The sequence below is a fragment of the Schistocerca cancellata genome, chromosome 10, assembly GCF_023864275.1.
Source record: "Schistocerca cancellata isolate TAMUIC-IGC-003103 chromosome 10, iqSchCanc2.1, whole genome shotgun sequence".
Lineage (NCBI taxonomy): Eukaryota > Metazoa > Arthropoda > Insecta > Orthoptera > Acrididae > Schistocerca > Schistocerca cancellata.
The window spans coordinates 209,217,477-209,241,566 of NC_064635.1; the positions used below are offsets into that span (position 1 = coordinate 209,217,477).

The window sequence follows — 24,090 nt, forward strand, 5'->3', positions numbered from 1 at the left end:
TTCCAAACGGATCAGTTTTTCTTGCAAAGCGATCCATTAACTACCTTAAATTGTCCTTTCACATCCTCTCACCAATATAAAGCAAGCATAATTTGAGATATCTTGAAGTCCTTCTTCCGCTCAGCAGAGAGATCCTGGAGTGCAGTGAGACAGTTACTATCTTCATTAAATTCTTTATGGTCTTGCACAGTGTTTATTGAGAGACAGTCAGCATCTTGGTGTTTTCTTCCACCTTTGTACACTATGATAATGTCATACTCTTGAAGATGTAAAGCCCACCTGGCGAGTCATCCTGTTGGATCCTTAAGACCTGTCAACCAACAAAGTGAATGATGGTCTGTAACAATTTGATTGGCCTTCCATAGAGATACTGTCGAAATTTGCACATGGCCCAGATCACAGCAAGACATTCTCTTTCTGTAGTTGAGTAGTTTATCTTGGCTTTTGTAAATGTCCTAGAAGCATAGGCTATAACCTTCTCCTTTCCATCTGAAATTTGCACCAGAACAAGACCGATCCCATACCCACTGGCATCTGTGTGTAGTTCTGTAGGTGCTCTCTCATCATACAGACCAAGTACAGGGTCAGTTGTCAGAGCTTTTCACAGTACATCGAAAGAATCTTGTTGAGCACCACCCCAGATAATTTAGCATCGGCTTTTAACAACTCTTGGAGTAGCCTGGCTTTGATACAAAAGTCTTTGGTAAAACGACAGTAATAAGAACACAATCTGAGGAAGCTTCTCACATCTCTAATACTTTTAGGAATAGGAAATTTCGTTATAGATCTCACCTTTTCTGGGTATGGCTGCATACCTTCATTTGACACAAGGTGTTTTCTGATTTCTTTTGCTCCAAAGACAGACTTTCTTGGATTTCAGTCCACCTTGTTGGAGACACTTAAAAATGGCCCTCAGTCTTTTTGTATGTTCATCAAATGTCTCTGAGAACACTATAATGTCATCTAAATACCAAAGACACATCATCCACTTCAGGTGACGTAGAAGATTATCCATCATTCGTTCAAAAGTTGCTGGTGCATTACACAAACCAAACGGCATTCCCTTAAACTCATACAAGCCCTCAGAGGTGATGATCAGCCTCATCTACTTCGATTTTCCAGTATCCCAAGTACATGTCCATGGTTGAGAAAAACTTCTCCCCCTTCAGACAATCTAGTGTATCGTCAATTCGTGGAATGGGGTAAACGTCCTTTTTAGTTATCTTATTAAGCTTCCTGCAATCAACACAAAAGCGCCAACTGCCATCCTTTCTCCTGGCGAGGACCACTGGTGATGACCATGGGCTCAGCGAAGGCTGAATGATGCCATTCTTCATCATTTTCTCTACCCCATCGTGAATTATTCGACATTCCATTGCTGACACACGGTATGCTCTCTGGCTTATTGGTTGACGGTCTCCAGTGCTAATCCAGTGCCTCACCATCGATTTGTCTAATTTGCTCTTCCCCTGTGGATTGAAGCATTCAGAGAACTCTTGAAGAATGGCAAAAAACTTTTTCTGTTGTTCCTTAGTGAGATCTGGTGATAGTCGAGCTAGAAGATCTTGTCTCGTAGTGGTAGTACTAATTTCGCCCACAGACTCAGCATGGGAGGTTTCTATGACACTCAGCTGTTCTGCAATTAGTGGCTCAGCGTTTGCTATGTACATGCGTCTTGGAAGGATCTGTGTTTCTCGGCAACTGTTAACTATCCACAATTCCCTGAACTCATTCTTAAACGAGATGACAGAGGCTGGAATGACCAAGTTATTCTCCAGTGGTATGCTTCTCTTCCATTCCACCACAAGATCTATGGGTTGATGCATGGCATGACACATGACAGTTACCTTTCTAGTGCTGACCGCAGGAATAATCACTTCATCCAGCACACATACTCTCCACACACTTGGATGTGCATCTTCCTGTCCAAAGTATGTCAACTCGTCTAGCATAATCTTCGAGCAACCACAATCTATAATTGCTTGAGAAACTTTCAAAAATTCTCATCTGAGAATGATGTCATGACTATACTCTTGTAAGACAATGAATTCTAAGGGCTGTGTATGGCTACTTACATCCACATGAATAGTACATCTTCCTGTAGGTTTTACATATTCCCCGTTAGCCACGTTCAGGAGAGATGTTTTGTTGTCAACGAATACGGTTTTCTGCAACTGACGACGGTACTGCACCAAAATGACTGAGTGTGATGCTCCAGAGTCCACAAGAGCTTGGGCTGGTCAGCCATCCATGAAGATATCGTCGTAGTTTTCTATCATTCTTGTAGCGTTCAACAGCAGAGGATTTTTCTCTTTGGTGGCCTCACCTCCAAGAAAGGTCGCACCCTTTATTTTTCCAGGTTGCGGCAGTTAGATAATCAGCTGGGGCTTCTAAATGGTGATGGAGACCTCGATCAGCATGTTGGGGAGCGTCCTCTCCAGCGGCTAGCTTGCGGCGATGGTGATCTACGTCGTCCTGCACCCGTATCTTCTTGTTCACCTTAGTCGTCCCGGGTTTGGCATCGGCTAAGATCAGCCTGCTATCTTCTGGTGCGGGCATCATCAAATATCTGCCGCCTTTCTCGAGAATAGTGCACCACATGTCCCAGTCATCCGCAGTGGAAACATACTGGTTGGTTATCCTGGGTCCTCCAGATGTCACTCTTCCTTGGTGCCCAAACAGGTTCCTCATGTTGTATTGTAGGAACGTATCTCCACCTGGGTCTCGACTTTTTCACCATTTTAAAGGGAAATGAAGGATGAGAGATTGGGTTCAATGTCTGTTTTACTTCCTACCCTATGACCTCTTGAAGTGTCTCAGTTTTTTGCTCACCATGCAATCCAAGTGCCTTCTGAACTTCCTCTCTCAATATCTGATGAAGAACACTTCTGAAATCAGTTACTTCTTCCGTCACAGACATCAATATGATGTTTGGAAGTTGTTCAAACTTCTTGCGTGTAATTCTTTTTTGATGCATTGTCTTGATATATTGGCACCATTTTATGAAGTCGTCTGCTGTCAAAACCTCCTTCAGGAGTAGTGCTTGATACATGTCCTCAGTAACACCCTTCATGAGATGTGCAACCTTATGTTCCTCCTTTATTCTAGGATCCACTATTTTACATAGCTCCAATACGTCTTGAATGTAGGATGCTGTAGTTTCTCCTGGACGCTGTGCTCTGCACTTTATCTTCAGCCTTGCACTTCTATCATTGTGTGTCGCCAAAATACTTGCGCAGTTCCACCTGGAATACTTCCCAGTTTGTGAACTTCTCCTCGTTGTTCTCATACCACTGCTTGGCAGTGCCCTCCATGTAGAAAAATACATTAGCCAAACACACGGTGTCATCCCATTTGTTAAATTTGGCTATATGCTCATATACCTTCAGCCACTTGTTCGGATCTTGGCCATCGTCACCAGAGAATCCGGAAGGATATCTCATGTGGTGGCACACAGCTGCTGTCATTGTGATGTCCTCTTCTTCTTCTGTCTCCGGTAGATTTCGATCTGCTGACTATGGCTCGAACTCAAGTTTCTCGCCACGTCAATGGCGGCTCTGTGGTGGCCTCATTGGAGTCACTGTGTCATCGATAATGTGCGCTATCACAAGTTCCAATACCAAGCGTCTCCACCAGAATAATGTCATGTAGAAGAAGGTGTAATTAGCTGAATGATGAACATTAACTTCACTTAATGAAGGTTTATTCAGCACCTGCACATACAAGAGCACCGAGCGAACTGCCTCCGGCCAGAACACATACCGTATACACAGCTATAGAACATTCCAGTACAATGATTCTTGACATTTGTGGATACTTCTAGAATGTACTCGAACCGAATATAGAAACTAAAATTGTACAGTCCAGATGAGTTTTGAGCTTAGGACTCTCCACGCAACAGTCTAGTATCACAACCACTACACCACGGTGCTACTCAGCTTCTTCTGTGACAATATACAGCAATTTAAAGTCAAAGACACAGTCATCCTGCTGAGAGCACATCTTTAGTGCATGTAACACTATCTGTGTGAATTTTGTGAATCAATTGTTTTAAAAAGTTGTGTACGGTTCACTCCTGTTTCAACTCTTCTCTTAATGCTTGTCTTGAATGCTTGTTATCTCTCTCATCTGTCTCCAGATGAAAGTTAATGTACTGTATTCAGTAATGAATTAATTACAATATACTGGAAATTGTGTTCTGTTTTATTTAATATGCTCATCTTTAACACTTGTTATCTCTCTCGTTACTCTCTGGATGAGAATGTTATGAACCGCATTTGTTAATGAATTAATTATAATATACTGGAAATTGTATTTGGTTTTATTTAACAGAAGAATAACTAATATGCTGCTCTACTAATTATAAATATTTTGGTTGGTGACACTTTAATCACACGCCATTAGCATGCTATTGTTTCTGAATTACTATGTACATCATTCAAGCCTTCAGTCTATAAAATTAACCGAGTCCAATTACTATTACCTTAATGCGAAGCTGACTTTGCTTGTATCAACATTAACAACCGCATTGTCATGTGGCACCAAACCCACTATTTTCCAACTACAGCCATGGCTTTGAGAGTTGTAAACTTATGATGAGAAAAGCACACTTATGCCAATAAAGACAATCTTATATCATATGTTGAGGTTAGCAGCACCATCTATGTGACATGTTCCACCACTCAAACACTGAACTTTGAACAGTCACATAATTTTCTTTCCACTTTATTTTGTGGAATACATTAGAATATGTTCGTTCAGACTTCACAAGGCAGATAAACAATCATGTCCCCCATATGCACACTGCCCCTAAGGCAACCACCCGAAATGGCTCAACGTACGCACTAACTCTATGGCAAGTAAGGTTCCGGGTTTGAGACCCAACTCTTCGCACAGTTTTAACCTGTCAGGGAGTTACAAAATGGCACATAGCCTGGTGCAGAGTGAAATATCTCCCTAGTCTGTGGCTAAGCCATTTTTCTGTGACATCCATTTGTCCTGGAGTGCCAGTCTCACAAGATATGTGGAAGATATTCTGTGAAGTTTCAAAGATAGGAAAGAGGTACCGGCAGGACTAAACCTGGAAGGGCAGGTCACGAGTCATACCTGGATGGTCAGTTATTAAAAGAGTTTCCCCACAAACGACCTACAGTTTTAATCTGCCAGAAAGTTTCAAAAACAGTGCTCATTCCACTTAAGAATGAAAAATTCATTCTGGACACACACATGAAAACACTAAGCACAATTGTACAGGTCTTCTTGAAAGACTGATTTGTCCTTTCAAACAGTGTACTCAGTTAGTAAACTCCAGTAAAATACCACCTCCAAATTCTTAAAGAATCTAACTACCATGTATAAAAGTCATCTCCCAAACAGCATATTTTATAATGATATAATCTTGCAGTGACTATATCTGCTGTGTTCCAACATCAATTAGATGAAAAGCAGCAACTGTAAGAGCGTTACAAAAGTATGCTCCTCAACAGAACTTACTTCTGTATAATCAGCTACAAAATACACCTGTTAGCAGACTTAAATCATCAAGGATATCACCCTACCCAATGCAAGATGTGTCTCTTATACAAGACGTGTGTCATGATTGGAGGGAGCTTTGCCAAAAGTTTCCTCTAGAAAATTTTTGCCTTATTACTGATCCTACAAAATGTGTAAGTGGATCTGGTCTTCACATGACACTGACAGCTCTGAATAAATTCAGTACAGGACCTGGTAAGTATGCCACTGTCATGCAAACTACTCAGCACCTGACTAAAGAGTGGTTATTAACAAAATTACCTGGTGGACTTATTGAACTGCATTTGGTGATGCCAATATGTGTGAGACTGGTTAAGAGACCTAGATAACCTGTCTTAAAATTTTTGAGTGTTTGTTTTTATACTGTGTATTTTATGTATAATAACCATTTACTTAAGAAAGTAAAATGACAATGTAAACCATAAACAAAATAATAATAATAATAATAATAATAATAATACAGTGATATAATTTTGAGGAAACATTCAGTGGTATATGTGGATACTGTTTGCAAAAAGTGTTACAAACAGAACTGGTAGTAAAGTAATAAACAAACATCATGCTGGATGCTGAAACAGTACTGCATGAATAGTGAAAATGTAGTAAGTAGTAAACTTTTTTTCCTTTCATCAATTTGTGGGGAGTGTAAGCAAGGAAAATTTTCATGAAAATTCAAAATAATGTGTAAAGTTTGTTGTAATTTGCTAAGTGCTCACATTTTCAAACACTGGATGAATGTAGTGTAGGTAATTTGTGCACCACGAGTTATGCTGCTGCAAGACACGTAGACCATTTAACTGTAATATGAGGAGGGGTATCCAATACATAAGTTTCCCTATTTTACAAAAAAAAACGTTACACACAATTTATCACATTGAAATAATTGTATTGGCACTGCACAATGTTTGTTACTTTTCTACATAGTCATCACGCTTACCAGGCATCTTTAGTAATGTGATACAAGTTTTTCCAAACCAGTGTTGTACCGGGCCGGGTCCTGTGCTTGAACCAGCTGTTCACTGTTGCCGGTGTTTAGGTACTTAGCTCCAAGAAGAACTTTGAGTTGGGGGAACACGTGAAAATCATTCGGGACAAGATCTGGTGAATACGGAGGATGTGAAAACACTTGGCACACGAATCTTCCGAGCTCCGTCTGGGTCGACGAGTAGTTTGAGGCCGAGGACTGCCGAGAAGTACAAGAACTTTGTAAGACAAAAGTCCCAGACATTTCCATTTTGTGGCAGGTTGCAGACTCCTCGAGACATTACAGTACCTCTCCACATTCAATGTGTTGTTGTAAGGCAAGAAATGAAAGCAAAACCCTCTGGCAGCTCCAAAAGATGTTCACCATAACTTTTTACTTTGTTTGGGGCACTATCACCAGGTTTCTTACACATCGTGCCCTGATGTTTTGGCTCAGGAGTCAAATGAATTCTTGTCTCAACCCCAATGACAAGCCATTTGAAGAACTGATCTCCCTCTCTGATGCATTTCCTGAAACATTCTGGTCGAATCCATTCATTGCTGCTCGCAGTATTACTCACAGAAAACATCTCGCAAAGACTTTGTGACGGTGAAGATCGTCTGTGAGGGTCTTTGCGACGGATGAGCATCCAATTCTAGCACTGGGTGGTAGACACATTGGGATGTTATCATTGGCAATATGACAATTTTCCTCTACAATATTAGAAATTGCAATAATGGCATCATCACCTGTCCCTGAGCGCTATTTATTGTGCACATCTCCACGCCCTTTCACAAACTGTACATGCCAACTTCAAACCATTTGCATGCTCATACAATCTTCCCCAGAGACACGGGTTAACTATCTATGGATATCAACAACTGACAGTTGTTTGGCTGTGAAAAAATTAATGGGAGAGTGCAAACTTACTTATCGGATGATCCTCGTACTCGACTATCGAATGACACCTTTAACATATGAGGGCTGTCTGGAAACTTCTCTGCCTCGCCCAGAGATTGCAGCACTATTGATATGATATTTCCCCCCCTACATTCGTACAAGTGTTAGTAGATGCAATGTAAAATTGCAAGTCATTCCAGGCAGCAGTTGACTGTAAGCAGTCGCTTGAAGCAATTGTGCTGTGCGTGATGCTGAAAACCGAAAAAAAAGTGTATTGTGCAGTGATTAAATTCTCTGTAAAAGAATGTTTAACAACAACTTAAATTCATTTGTGGTACATAGATCTAAATGACAGCTCTTCACCTTCAATTTCCAGTGCAAATAAATGAGTAGCCGAGTTTAAACAGGGCTGTAAAAGCATCCAAGATGATCCGTGCGGAGGACATCCAAAAAGTGCAAGCACACTGGTCATCATTGACAGAGTGCATGATATGATTTTGGAAGATCAGCATGTAAGGGTGCATGAAATTGCTCATGCTCTAAAGATATCACAGGAATGTGTTGGTCACATCTTGCACCAGGAACTGAACATGAGAAAGCTAAGTGCAAGATGGATGCTGCATGTGCTCATTACAGATCACAAATGCATTCACATGACACTTTCCAAAAAGTTCACAGTGCATTTTAAGAAAACAGAACTGATTTTCTGCACAGATATGCGAGAGTGGACAAAACATGGATTACCACTACACACCTGAATCCCAACAGCAGACTATGCAGCACATAGAAGCCATTTCTTCAGATCTATAGAAAATAAGAATGGCGTTGTAGACGGGAAAGATGATGGCCTCGGTGTTTTGGGATGTGAAAGAAATTTTGTTCATTGATTCTCTCAAAAAACGCTGGAGAATACTTCCATCAGCTTCCAATGAAACTGGATGCAAACATTCATGAAAGCAGGCATGGCTTAAATAAGAAAAAATCAGCTTTCATCAGGGCAGTGAACAAAAGTGTCTTGGAAATGAGGAAATTGAGGGATGTGCACTATGAAGTGCTGGAACAAGCACCCTATTTCCCCATATTTGGCTCCCTTGGACTTTCATCTATTATCAAATCTGAAGAAATTCCACACTGTAAGGTACTTTTCATCCAATCTAAAAGGCATTGCGGTTATAGATGGTTACTTTGCAGCACATCCAGAGCAACACTATGGAGAGGAGATAGTGGCACTGGAACAACACTGGATGAAATTTATTGATATTAGGGGAAACTACATTAAAGAAAAAAAACTTCTTTGAAAAATACATTCTTGTTTTCACTATCAGGGTAAGAACTTTTATGACCACCCTCAAGATGATTATAGCTCTTAATGAGTAGGTTATTTTTAAATTTGTTTAATAACTGCATGAAATATTGAAAATCAAATTTTTGTTGCCCCTGGAAGCCCTTAGTTCCACTTGAACTGTAGTTGTCTCTGAATGTGGTCAACTATAAGACAGTCCCCTAAAGAAAGATAGAGAAACTGATAGTATCAGATTACAAGATTAATTTACAATGATACAAAATTTATTAATGGTACATTTCTCTTGTTTTGAGAGTATGTGGTACCAACTTCATGCAGTTTTAATCATTTCATTTACAGCTATCTACCAGTGCCCCTCAGAAATATAACATTTGTGTGTCATATTTTTAGAAGCAGTAATTTTTTCAATTTCCACTGGTGTATAAATGTTTTCTGTGTACAAACAAAATATATTACATTAATAATGGCATTACCCAAGTATGTGACAATATTTGTTATGACCAGGAAAAATAAATTAGGGCACCACCGGGAGAAAGAAATACCAGGGAGATGGCACTGGCCACAGTCTCACACGGTTACTGATATGAAATGTGTCCTCTTTGTCATTGTAATAGTTACGTTTTTTACAATAAACAGAAATTCCATAGAAAGGTGTAAAATAGTACAACAAATAACTGTGGCTGGCTAATCACTGGACTATAAAATGTTTGTGCCAACCATTCTGCAACACACTAAAATCTCCGGCTGGAGGCTTGCTTAATGTTAAAATGTGGCATTCTTTGATTTGCACATCACAGGTATCACAGACTGTGGATCCTCAAACCAATGAAAAAAGACATAGATTAACGGACAGTATACTACTCTGAGGTGCGTCAGCATAATTCCATTCTGTGGGAAAGACTGGTAGGAGCCGTGCTGCAGCCAACAAGCTGGGTTCACCACCTGCAGCATTTACTTAGCCTACAGCAACATAAAATGTTCTATTTAGAGTTATTTAGACTTCAATTGTTAAAGGAAACCCAAAAATGTTTGAAGTTACAGAATATATAACAACCCGAGAATCTTAGTACATGTTACTGTTTACATTTTGCTTTATACAACTAACCTTTATTTCAGTGGTCTTCTCTAGATTTTCAGCTGTCAGTTTAGCAGATAATATTTGCTGGTGTTCATAATCGAGCGTTGTCTTTTGCAGCTGCGAATTCAGAGATTCGACTTGCTTTGTTAGATTCTCTACTTTAATCTGAAACAAAAAATATTCAGTTATACAATTTCACCATAATGAATAAAATTATTTTATGTGTGAGAGAAACAAAAATATGTAACAATAAGTGAAGAGGAAGACGATGTAAATGAGATGGGAGGTGTGATACTGTGGCAAGAATTTGACAGAATCTGCCATGTCTACAATATATTCTGGAAAATTGTCTTTAACCGAGCTGGGTTCACAACAAATAATAAACTGATCAGCAGTTTAAAGTGCTACACAATATCATTTGTATAGTCTGATAGAGCACTGAAAGACATTAGTCTAAACCAGGCATCTAGAATGGATGGTATTCCTTCAGAATTATGAAAATCTTTAGAAAAGCTAGCCATGACAAAAGTACTCTGCCATGAAAGTGGCAAAATACCCTAATACTTAAAGATGAAGGTAATAATCCCAAATTCTAAAAACAGTAGACCGAGCGAGGTGGCGCAGTGGTTACACACTGGACTCGCATTCGGGAGGACGACGGTTCAATCCCACGTCCGGCCATCCTGATTTAGGTTTTCCGTGATTTCCCTAAATCGCTCCAGGCAAATGTCGGGATGGTTCCTATCAAAGGGCACGGCCGACTTCCTTCCCCGTCCTTCCCTAATCCGATGAGACCGATGACCTCGCTGTCTGGTCTCCTTCCCCGAAACAACCAAACAACCAACCTAAAAACAGTAGATGGTGATAGATATAAATATTACCCAGCTATAAGTAACGATTGCAAAATACTGACAGGAATTATTTACAGAGGAATGGAAAGACTGCTAGAAACTGACCTCAGAAAAAATCATTTTGGATTCTGGATTCTGTGAGACAATACTGACACTATAACTTAACTGGAGAAGATATGACTGAAGAAAGACAAACTTCCATTTATAGCATATGTAGATTTAGAGAAATCTTTAACTGTGTAGGCTTCCATGTCCAAAATCAGTTAACATAAATGTTTACTGAGTATGGCACTGTGTCATAACATCACAAACTGTACTGTAGAAACCAATGTTTCACCCATGGTACAGGGGCTTTCTTCTGGATCTACTGGGAGAAATCTTTTAACATTCTAAACTGGAATAATCTCTTTGAAATTCTAAAGGTAACACAGATAGATTATACGGAGCAAAAGGTTGTCCACAACTTTTATAAGGACTAGACTGCAGTTATAAAGGTCAAAGGGCATGACAGGAAAGTAGTAGCTGAAAAGGGAGTGAGACAGAGATGTAGCCTATCCTAAGTGTTATTCAATCTTTACATTGAACAAACATTAATGGAAAACTGTGAGTATGCAAAAGAGAATTAAAGTTCTGAGAGAAGAAATAAAAACTTTGAAGTTTACCGATGACATTGTAATTATGTTAGAGACGGTAAAGAACTTGGAAGATCATTTGAACAAAATGAAAAGCATCTTGAAATGAGGTTATAATGTGAATATAAAAAACAAACATGCAAGGATACTTGAGTAGATTCAAGTTAAATCAAATGCTATTGAGGTGATTTGCTCAGGAAATGAAACACTAAAAGTTGCAGATAAGTTTTGCTATCTGAGTAGTAAAACAACTTGATAGCAGAAGTAGAGAGGATGTAAAATCCAGACCTGTATTTAAAAAAAGCTTTTCTGAAAATGAAAGATACTTTATCATTATCATCTTCTTCTTCTTCTTCTTCTTCTTCTTCTCTTCTTCTTCTTGTTTCGAATGGATCTACTTTGGACCACACTTGTTCAATTGTTGGGCTTTGATCTTTGCCCAGTACTGTCACATCCCCTGTCAGTGTAACTCCCTTTCTTCTGACCAGGGGATACCTTTTCTTTGGGGCCTTTCCTGAAATCCTCAGACTTCCTTCAGGACGTGTCTCACAGAATGTCTGTTCTGGATATTAGTTATTCCCAGTACTTTAACGTCCTTCCAAGTTTCTGTCTGTCAAGTGATGCGAACCTTCTTGTTTTGCCAGAAGGTGAACAGACGGTTGGTAAATCTGTTTGGAGGCAATCTTGCAACATGGCTACAGAAAGCTACCCTTCTTTTTCTTGCACAGTCAGAGAGCCTCTCGATATGTTCATAGAGCTCCAAGTTATGCCGCCTCCTGAATTCCCCAGCTTCTTCTGCCAGGCCTAGGATCTTCCTGAGGATTCTCCTCTCTCTGACTTCCAATTTCTCCATCAGACCTCTCCGGTTCATAGAAAGACATTCCACAGCATACAGGGCTTCTCGTCGTATGACTGATGTGTAGTGCTTAAGTTTCAGGTTTCGTGACAGGCATCTCTTGTTGTACGTGTTTATAGCTAGTCAATAGGCTAGTTCCAACTTGTTGACTCCCATGAATAATGATGTTTTTTCTGGTAAGTTGGGTTCAATTAAATACTTAAATTTCTCAGTCCTTTTGATCTTTCCCTGGTCTAGTAACATCTCTTTGTTAGCTTCTTTGATGTCGGTGAAGAACTCTGTTTCCTCCAGCAACACTTGAAGACCCACTTTGGCTGCCCGTTTTCTGAGGCAGTTTATCTGCATTGTTGCCATTTCAAGAGAATCAGCAATCAGTGCCATGTCGTCTGCAAAAGCCAGGCAATCTACAACGAGTCCTTCGTTCTTACGGCCCAGGTAGACACCATTCTGGACACCCAAATTGGTCAGTTCTTTGTGCCATCCTCTCACAACCTTCTCGAGGACACAGTTGAAGACAAGAGGTGAAAGTCCATCCCCTTGTCTCACTCCAGTTTTTATCTCAAAGCTTTTTGAAACCTCACCTCTAAATTTGCCTTCGAATGTGTGTTTGTCAAGGTTGCTAGAATTAGTCTGTGGGTTTTGTTGTCTAGTCCTAATTCCTGGAGTATTTTGTTATGCATTTCTCTATCAACAGAGTCGTAGGCCTTCTTGAAATCAACAAAGATGACACGGCAATTTGCGGTTTCACATCTTGGAGTATGCCAGTACCGTTTTAAGGTTGAGGATCTGTTCAGCACACTTTATCATCTAATATACACTGCCAGTTTAAAAAGTGAAACACCAAGACTGGGAGGTGTGAAATTTATTCCACTGATTAGGGATATGACACTACACAAATGATTAAGATTACAGACCTGTACAGGCACTGCGACTGTGGAAATTCAGTACAGAGTAGTGCGGCCATGTGCTGCAATCAGAGCTGCTAGATGGAATCAAAGAGTGCCTGAATATGCTGCTGGGGAATACTCTGCCACACATTTTGTAGGTACTACCATAAACAACAACTGTAGATTACAGGAGGACCTGAATGAAAAAGTTGCCGACCCACTATATCCTGGACACGTTCGACAGGTGACACATCAAGTGAATGGGCGAGCAAGGTAAGCAATAGTGTCCCTCGTTCTCCGAAGAAGGCTCGCACATTGCTCACGACATGTGACCGGGTGTTGTACTGCTGAAATATGGCATCTAGAACAGCCTGCAGGCGAGACAGTATTTTGGGATTTAAAACTTCCCAGATATAGCAGTAGCTGTTCTGATTGCCCGCCAAATGTAGACGTGATATCGCACGTTACAGGCAATCGCACACCAAATCGTCACACTCGGAGTTCGTCAGCTACGTCACTCGACAAGCAGTCTGCTCGATTGCATTCACCACGGCATCATAAAACAGGTATGCTGCCATCACTGTATGACAATTTAAATGAGACTCACCTGAAAGAAAGGGTTTTTTCCGCTCAGCACACGAGTGTCAAGAGTTCACGTGCCCACTGCAGTCTGCTGTGTCGGTGGGTCCTAGTCAATAGAAGCCTTTGCAATGGCACACGTCCCTCCAGCCCAGTTGGCAGAGGACGGTGCCGAACTATTGATGCAAAAATGTCCACACCCATCGCAGTGCCCCGACATCGTACCAAAACTGTGGACAAAACTGTTCTATCCATTACAGCCCAGCAGAAAAGATGGCAGTCATCTCACATGTTGTCACACAGTGTCACGCAGTACGCTGTCCACACTATGTACGGCCCTCTTCTCTCTACAGGTTCCACATATGCTTCATTGCTGAAACAGTGTTCCCCGTGTGAGCTGCAATATCACAGAACGACAAAACCGCCTCTCGGAGACCGATCGTTCTGCTCCGTTCGAATGCACTCATGTGCTGACATTCCACCCTGTGATGTCAGTGAGGCATACTGACACTGGATTACGTGTTTCCACTTCGAACAATGGCTCTACACTGACTGAGCATTGCATTTGGTCTCGCCAAAGAGGGTGCTGTTGGGCTTATGTGCACACTAGCTCTTTGTCATTTAAATAACTTATTACGGTTCCATTGTTCCACACATGATCTTATGTGGTGTGTTGCAGACCATCACTTCTGAGTGTTTCACTTTTTACAAACAGTAGTGTAAATCTAAATGTTTGGAATATTTTCTGAAAGTATTTGTCTGGAATGTAGCCTTACACAAAAGTGAAACAGATGATAATCAGTACAGGGAAGAAGACAGTATGGCTGATAAAACTGTAGAGGAAGACAAAGCCCTGACTACAAATCAATGTAGGTTTTGGATTTACATGGAGATGAAGAGGCTTGCACAGGACAGTCTAGCATGGAAAGCTGTGTCAAATCTGTCTTCAGACTGAAAACCACAACAACAATAATTTAAAATTTTGATTTGGGAGTAAAGGAAAGCACTATGTTACATAAACCCTGTCATGGAGGAAAACATGGGTGTGGACCTATCAACAGACAGTAACAGCAACTGCATGCAGGTTCTATGAAGCGCTAATCTACTAACCCCAATTATTGCACAAATATGTTCATATGTAAAATGATCGATATGCAGATCATACAATAGCTTCCTCCATCATAGCTTAGTGAAGGATCTTGCCAAGAACCCAGAAATTTCTGTTTCTACATAAAACTACTAAATTCATCAAAGACTACTGTCCACTCACTCATTGACCACTCTGGTGTAGCAACAGAAGACAGCAATACGAGAGCTCAGTTCTTAAATTTCGAGTTTAAAACGTCATTCACACAGAAGGATTGTCCAGATATATCATTTTTGACTGTTGCACAGACTCAGATGTGGAGAACATGGGAATACACAATCCTGGCACTGAGAAGTGACTGCACGAGTTGAAAACAAATGAGACCTCAGGTCTGGATGGAATTTGGATTTATAGTGAGTACTCTGTACTTCAGGTCCATCATCGAGCTTACATCTATTGCAAATCGCTTACTCAGTGCAAACCCCGAGTAACTGGAAAAAAGTGCAGTTGACTCCTGTGCATAAGAAGGGTAAGCGAACAGACCCTCAAAATTACAGACCCATATCTTTAACATCAGTTTGCTGCAGAATCATTAAACATATTCTCATTTTGAATGGAATAAAGTTCCTCGAGATAAAAAAAACATCAGACCATGGATCAGCACTTGTGAAAACTCAGCTTGCCCTTTTCTCATATGCTATCCTCTGATAGGTGAAGGGGAACAGGCACATTCTGTACTCCTAGGTGTCCAAAATATGTTTGACACTGTGCTCTACTGTGGATTGTTAACAAAGTACGAGCCCACGCTACAGTTTCCCAGATACATAAAAGACTATTTAAATTATAGGACCCAGTACACTGTCTTCAACAGTGAGTGTCTGTCAGAGCCGAGGGTATCGTCAGAAGTGGCATAAAGAACTGTAACAAGATTCCAAATGATTTGATGGATTGGGTGAGCAACAATCTGTGGCTATTTGCTGATGATGCTGTAGCATACAGAAAAGTATTATTGCTGAGTGACCGTAGAGAGATACAGCATGACTTTGACAGAATTTCTATTTGGTGTGATGAATGGCACCAAGCTCTAAACATAGAAAACTGTAACTTAATGCAATCCTCTACTGTTCAAATACAATATTAGGGGTGTGCAGGTTCACGAAGACATGTTGACTAAATACCTACACTATGTGATAAAAAGTATCCAGACACCCCCAAAAACATACATTTTTATGTTAGGTGCAGTGTGCTACCACCTACTGACAGATACTCCATATCAGCGACCTGTCTGTGTATGTGCGGATGGATATGTGTGTGTGTGCAAGTGTATACCTGTCCTTCTTTCCCCCTAAGGTAAGTCTTTCAGCTCCCAGGATTGGAATGACTCCTTACCCTCTCCCTTAAAACCCACATCCTTTCATCTTTCCCTCTCCTTCCCCCTTTCCTGATGAAGCAACCGTTGGTTGCGAAAGCTTGAATTTTGTGTGTATGTTTGTGTTTGTTTGTGTGTCTATCAACCTGCCAGCACTTTCGTTTGGTAAGTCACATCACTTTTATTTTTCATATATATATATATATATGGGTTAGCTTGCCTGCGAGAGGGGGCACCAGGTGGAAGGATACTGGAGTACTTCATTGGGGTCAGTGTCAACAACAAGCAGCAGGCTGACATCCCACCAGTCAGCTGGCAACATCTGTGTCGGACGATCACTTGAGGCCTAGCTGCCCCCTTCTACCTGGCTTTCATTGGCACGACTCAGTAACCACCGCGATGCACCATGGATCCGTGGAGCTACTTGCTGATAAAGGAGAGTAACATTCTGTAATCCTCGTGGTGATTGGTGTCATTGTCTACCTGACCTCCTAATTATTTTCTGGTTTGTACTCGACCCTCAGAGTTTTACTCGGTCGGCTCTTTGGTTGTAAATATAGACCGTAGTATTGTACTAAGATGCTGGTTGTCATTTGAAAATTGGTTCTGATATTATATTGCCCCTCCCTTCTAGTTTATATCCGATCATCAATGTTTTAATGAATCAGCTCACGGTCCGAATTACAACCAGAACAATTGTACCACGGTACAAGTTGCCGTCAAACAAACAGGGGCCATGTGGTTAGATTTAGATATTAACCAGTTCAATACCTTGATTGTAATTGTATTTGAGATAATCTGAGCTACCTGTTGCACTAAGCTGTATGTTCCTGTCTTTGGAAGACCAGGTCATTATTGGTGTATTTTTAACTGGATTTGAGGTTCCACCGAGTGAGTTCTCTTGTAATAAGTGCTCATACATAATGTTTTAAAACAATCCTTCAGAGTGGCCTTCATAAATGAGAAGCAATTTAACTTTTGACATATTAACAGCCAAGTGTCATCAGGGCTTAAGTCAGAATAAGATTGTCAAAAGGGATGAGTTGGGATCCAGTCGCATCTTGTTGCTGATTGAAATGAAAAGGTTGCTCTCGTTGAAGTAAGCTTTATCATAGCCATAAGTGTTTCCTGATTTGTTTAATCTTTAAGCATCGGTGCACAAATCAGCCCCAAACATTCGACATACAGTTTCCAAATTTTTTAAAAAAATTTATGTCATTTGTTTTAGTTATTGAAACACTCTTGACATCAATATTACTTATATGTTTTCATGTGATGCAGAAGGGCATTTAATAAGAGCAACTGTGTCTAGCGCTGTAGTAAATACTACTGTTTCACCCAATAACAGGTGGGCTGCAGGTCCGAGCCCTTATAATTATCATCATACTGTTCTTGTTTTAATTTATGATTATATATTGTTAAATAAACAGGTTGTGTGAAAAGAAATTTACAATGGTGGGTCCTCCCTTCCATGCTTTCCTTGTTCTTGTTGTTGTTGTTATGGTCTTCAGTCCAGAGACTGGTTTGATGCAGCTCTCCATGCTATACTACCCTGTGCAAGCTTCATCTCCCAGTACCTACTGCAACTTACATCCTTCTGAGTCTGTTTCTGTGCAAGCTTCATCTCCCAGTACCTACTGCAACCTACATCCTTCTGAGTCTGCTTAGTATATTCCTCTGTTGGTCTCCCTCTACAATTTCTAATCTCCACACTGCCCTCCAACATTAGATTGGTGATCCCTTGATACCTCAGAACATGTCCTACCAAGCAATCTCTTCTTCTAGTCAAGTTGTGCCAAAAATTCCTCCTCTACCCAGTTCTATTCAGTACCTTCTCATTAGTTACGTGATCTACCCATTGAATATCCAGCATTCTTCTATAGCACCACATTTCAAAAGCTTCTTGTGTAAACTATTTATCATCCAAGTTTCATTTCCATACATGGCTACACTCCATACAAATTCTATCAGAAAACACTTCCTGACACTTAAACTCGATGTTAACAAACTTCTCTTCTTCAGAAATGATTTTCTTGCCATTGCCAATCTACATTTCATATCCTTTATACTTCGAGCATCATCAGTTATTTTGCTTCCCAAATAGCAAAACTCATTTACTACTTTAGATGTCTATCATAGTCTAATTTCCTCAGGATCACCCGATTTAATTTGACTACATTCCATTATCCTCATCTTGCTTTTGTTTATGTTCATCTTATATCCTCCCTTTCTAACAACCCTACCACAACAAAGGTCAAAATTTTAATAATGATTGTGGTGTTGCTCACGCTGCTAAATACTGCATTATCAGGCAACAACAGTCATATTATGTGGCAGGTGTCATTAGAGCACAGTTAATAGTCATTTCATGAAATAATGAAAAAACTAGGCACTCATCTTTTTGTGTTTCCCACGCAGGTCTCGTCGTAAAATCGTGGCTCAATCGTTGAAAATCTAGGTGGTTATGATTCCAAGCTCGGATGCAAAGAGGCCTAGGTTTTATACTGCTATATTCAAAAGTTTTGTAGATGCGCTTCACAAACCATTCTTAAAGATTACACTTTTGCTGGACAATGGTGATGTAAAAACAGCAATCAGCACTCCGAATTTAAGTTACACTTCCTTTTAATTACAATTACACGTAAACACAAAACATCACTTCACAATGCAAAACATAGTTGAAAACATCTTCCTCACAGTCACTGTTAAAGTTCACATTTTATAAGCGTACTACAATACGCGTCTTTCCTACATGACGTCCAGGCCTTGACCTTCTCAAGGTCCGACTCTCTAACAACTCAACAACTAACTAACTATCACTTATGCACCCAAAAATCAGAGTTCCCAGTATGTCAAAGATCATAGTGACAAAAGAAAGAATACACATAAGAATAATATCATTGCAATATAAACATATCAATGTTTCACAAATGAAATCAAATCTGAATGTTGTCTCAGAAATATGTTAAGTAGTTAACAGAAATACAGTAGAATATCACTGGTATCGAGAGGTTCAGGTGAGGTATCATAATGGTTACGTAATTCAAGTACCATTACACCTTCAAGACACTGTCCATTCTGTCCAACTGCTGTTCCAGTTCCTTTGCTGTCTCTGACAGAATTACAATGTCATCGGCAAACCACTAAGTTTTTATTTCTTTTCCATGGATTTTAATTCCTAACACAAATTTTCCTTTTGTTTCATTTACTGCTGGCTCAATACAAGATTGAATGACATCGGGGATAGGCTACAAACCTCCCTTCCCAACCATTGCTTCCCTTTCATGCCCCTCGACTCCTATAACTGACATCTGGTTTCTGTACAAATGGTAAACAGCCTTTTGATCCCTGTATTTGACTCCTACCATCTTCAGAATTTGAAAGAGAGTATTCCAGTCAACATTGTCAAAAGCTTTCTCTATGTCTACAAATGCTAGATACGTAGGCTCGCCTTTCCTTAATCTATTTTCTAAGATAAGTCATACGGTCAGTACTGCCTCACGTGTTTCAACATTTCTACGGAATCCAAACTGATCTTTCCCAAGGTCAGCTTCTACCAGTTTCTCCATTCATCTGTAAAGAATTCGTGTCAGTAATTTGCTGCTGTGACTTATTAAACTGATAGTTCAGTAATTTTCACATATGTTGACACCTGCTTTCTTTTGGGATTGGAGTTATTATATTCTTCTTGAAGTCTGAGGGTATTTTGCCAACTAGATGGTAGAGTTTTATCAGGGCTTGCTCACCCAAGGCTATCAGTATTTCTAATGGAATGTTGTCTACTCCTGGGGCCTTGTTTCATCTCAGGTCTTTCAGTGCTCTTTCAGACTCTTTATGCAGTATCATATCTCCCATTTCATCTTCATCTACATTCTCTTCCATATCCATAATACTGTCCTCAAGTACATCACCCTTGTATAGACCCTCTATATACTCGCACCTGCTTTCCCTTCCTTGCTTAGAACCAGATTTCCATCTGAGCTCTTGATATTCATTAAAGTGGTTCTCTTTTCTCCAAAGATCTCTTTAATTTTCCTGTAGGCAGTATCTATCTTACCCCTAGTGATATATGGCTCTACATCCTTACATTTGTCCTCTAGCCATCCCTTCTTAGCCATTTTGCACTTCCTGTCAATCTCATTTTTGAGACATTTGTATAGCTTTCTGCCTGCTTCATTTACTGCATTTTTGTATTTTCTCCTTTTATCAATTAAATTCAGTATCTCTTCTGTTACCCAAGGATTTCTATGAGTCCTCATCTTTTTACCTACTTGATCCTGTGCTACCTTCACTATTTCATCTCTCAAAGCTACCCATTCTTCTTCTACTGTATTTCTTTCTCCCATTCTTGTCAATTGTTCCCTGATGCTCTCTTTGAAACTCTCTACAACCTCTGGTTCTGTCAGTTTATCCAGGTCCCATCTCCTTAAATTCACACCTTTTTGCAATTTCTTCAGTTTTAATGTACAGTTCATAACCAACAGATTGTGGTCAGAGTCTACATCAGCCCCTGTGAAATGTCTTACAATTTAAAACCTGATTCCTGAACCTCTTTCTTACCATTATATAATCTATCTAAAACCTTCCAGTGTCTCCAGGCCTCTTCCACATATACAACCTTCTTTCACGATTATTACACCAAGTGTTCGTTATGATTAAGTTATGCTCTGTGGAAAATTCTACCAGGCGGCTTCCTCTTTCGTTCCTTACCTCAATTCCATATTCACCTACAATTTTTCCTTCTCTTCCTTTTCCTACTATGGTGGTTGCACCTACGGTACAGCTATCTGTATTGTTTTTCTTAGTACCAGCAAACACCACATATCACACATATTTAAAAAAAGTAGCTCAGGATTGCCAAATTCATAGCGTGCCAAGCAGCGGTAGAAATGTATACTCCTATTGGCACTGTAGCAACTGCGCATGCGCAAATAGACAAACACACACAGCAAAAGTCAGTGATACACTTGTAAACAGTAAACACAACACAACCTAATCATAATTTATGAAGAACATTTCAGCTTACCATTCACTGATAGTGTCTCTGACACTACACTACACAGTTACTACTAACTCGAATTAGCCACTCAAGTAACATCTACACTCCTGGAAATTGAAATAAGAACACCGTGAATTCATTGTCCCAGGAAGGGGAAACTTTATTGACACATTCCTGGGGTCAGATACATCACATGATCACACTGACAGAACCACAGGCACATAGACACAGGCAACAGAGCATGCACAATGTCGGCACTAGTACAGTGTATATCAACCTTTCGCAGCAATGCAGGCTGCTATTCTCCCATGGAGACGATCGTAGAGATGCTGGATGTAGTCCTGTGGAACGGCTTGCCATGCCATTTCCACCTGGCGCCTCAGTTGGACCAGCGTTCGTGCTGGACGTGCAGACCGCGTGAGACGACGCTTCATCCAGTCCCAAACATGCTCAATGGGGGACAGATCCGGAGATCTTGCTGGCCAGGGTAGTTGCCTTACACCTTCTAGAGCACGTTGGGTGGCACGGGATACATGCGGACGTGCATTGTCCTGTTGGAACAGCAAGTTCCCTTGCCGGTCTAGGAATGGTAGAACGATGGGTTCGATGACGGTTTGGATGTACCGTGCACTATTCAGTGTCCCCTCGACGATCACCAGTGGTGTACGGCCAGTGTAGGAGATCGCTCCCCACACCATAATGCCGGGTGTTGGCCCTGTGTGCCTCGGTCGTATGCAGTCCTGATTGTGGCGCTCACCTGCACGGCGCCAAACACGCATACGACCATCATTGGCACCAAGGCAGAAGCGACTCTCATCGCTGAAGACGACACGTCTCCATTCGTCCCTCCATTCACGCCTGTCGCGACACCACTGGAGGCGGGCTGCACGATGTTGGGGCGGGAGCGGAAGACGGCCTAACGGTGTGCGAGACCGTAGCCCAGCTTCATGGAGACGGTTGCGAATGGTCCTCGCCGATACCCCAGGAGCAACAGTGTCCCTAATTTGCTGGGAAGTGGCGGTGCGGTCCCCTACGGCACTGCGTAGGATCCTACGGTCTTGGCATGCATCCGTGCGTCGCTGCGGTCCGGTCCCAGGTCGACGGGCACGTGCACCTTCCGCCGACCACTGGCGACAACATCGATGTACTGTGGAGACCTCACGCCCCACGTGTTGAGCAATTCGGCAGTACGTCCACCCGGCCTCCCGCATGCCCACTATACGCCCTCGCTCAAAGTCCGTCAACTGCACATAAGGTTCACGTCCACGCTGTCGCGGCATGCTACCAGTGTTAAAGACTGCGATGGAGCTCCGTATGCCACGGCAAACTGGCTGACACTGACGGCGGCGGTGCACAAATGCTGCGCAGCTAGCGCCATTCGACGGCCAACACCGCGGTTCCTGGTGTGTCCGCTGTGCCGTGCGTGTGATCATTGCTTGTACAGCCCTCTCGCAGTGTCCGGAGCAAGAATGGTGGGTCTGACACACCGGTGTCAATGTGTTCTTTTTTCCATTTCCAGGAGTGTATTACAAATTATCAGTTGCTTTTTGCACTATTGGTATGTATTGACAATGCAGATAAAGCTAAATTGATATTTATTGTGCTTTTGTAAGGCACACCTGCTAATAGTACCATTTTTTTTCTTCCGGTTTCACAGTAATGCGGAATCCAATTAACGTTCTCAATTTAGCAATGATAAAATAAGAACGTGGTTTCCAGCTGAAATCACCTACTTCTCCTGAGAATGTACATACGTGTCATTTGTTAGTAGATTTCCTTGCCATTCCTTCAAGTAATATCAACATTTTGTTTGAAATTGTGGATTCGTCAGAAGAAAAATGTAATAACTGTGATGATTCAATGAATTATGGTTCAGATGACGTCAGTTGTGCCAGTAACAGTTCTGAAGAGGAATACCTTCCGAGCCTAAAAAAAAAAAATACACATACTGCTACGGCTTTCAGCGACAAAGAAAATGCAGTGAAACATTAGTTAACGAAGGAGGGAAAAAAATCATTGAAGTTAAGCAGTGTCAGGTAAACATTTTGAGCAGCTGCCAGTGATAGACAATGCTATTGAGAAATTCATAGCTGATGTGAAGATGAATCTTGCTGTTATCCCTGCAACGGCTGCTTATAATGCCGATCAGTCAGGTTTCATGAAAGAACTGCGTGGACACTGCACTTTATTATTTTGGGGTAAAAAAAGACAGAGTCGATTGTCCAATCAATGAGTGCAATGACACATTCATAAATGATAAAACCAGTGATAAGTATAAGTGGTTTACTGTTTCCACAGCTGTTTCTGTCTTAAACAACCACAAGGCAAATTATGACCAAAAATAAAAAAAATGGACTGTCTTGTTGGAAAAATCTCAAAAAATGAGAAAGATGAATTTCAGCATTTCATTTGAAACGTATTCCTACCAGCTACAGAAACTAATTCACTGCTTTTGTTGGATTCATGGTCTGGACACTAGATGCCTCTGCTTTTGTGGAGGATGACGAAAAATCTGTTGATGTCATGTGGATTCCATCTGGAACTACAAGTAAGATAAAGAATTGTTTCAACAGTGGAAAGCAGTTTTCATGAAATTATCAGACAACATAATTTCCAATACCTCTCTCTCTCTATCCAGGTTTATCAACAGAAAAATATTCTTAAGCTCCAGTCATTTGTGCACGACCAGTTTTCTTTGCCACGCTTTACGAATCTGATCAAGTATGCCTGCTATGCAGAGCAATATGCAGAACAGCAATATGCAGAACAACGGCTGGAATCATTTATGGCTTCATACCAGCTCTGTCTAAATAAAAATAATGGTTACCGCAAAGGACCTGACTGCAACAATTGTTCCTTTGTCCAGTGTGCATGGTGCAAGAAAAATGTTTCATTTGTCATTCAATAGACATTTCACATTTTTGTGATGACTATGGGGAATAAACAAAGAACTGTTTCACTGATGGTCAAATGTAAAACATTCAAACATTATTATAAGGAATGGCCTACAGGAATTGTTATAAAATGTAGTACTGCAAGACATATTTCATTTC

At 40.8% G+C, this 24,090-nt stretch overlaps 1 protein-coding gene across 1 annotated transcript in view; it reads right to left on the minus strand.

Annotated features, from left to right (window-relative positions):
- LOC126106273 (cilia- and flagella-associated protein 58-like) overlaps positions 1-24,090 on the minus strand; it is a 282,413-nt gene that overhangs the window by 207,829 nt on the left and 50,494 nt on the right. The window contains exon 6 of the mRNA XM_049912496.1: positions 9,805-9,942. Coding sequence (XP_049768453.1) covers positions 9,805-9,942 — 138 coding nt within the window. The remainder of the gene's footprint in view (positions 1-9,804; positions 9,943-24,090) is intronic.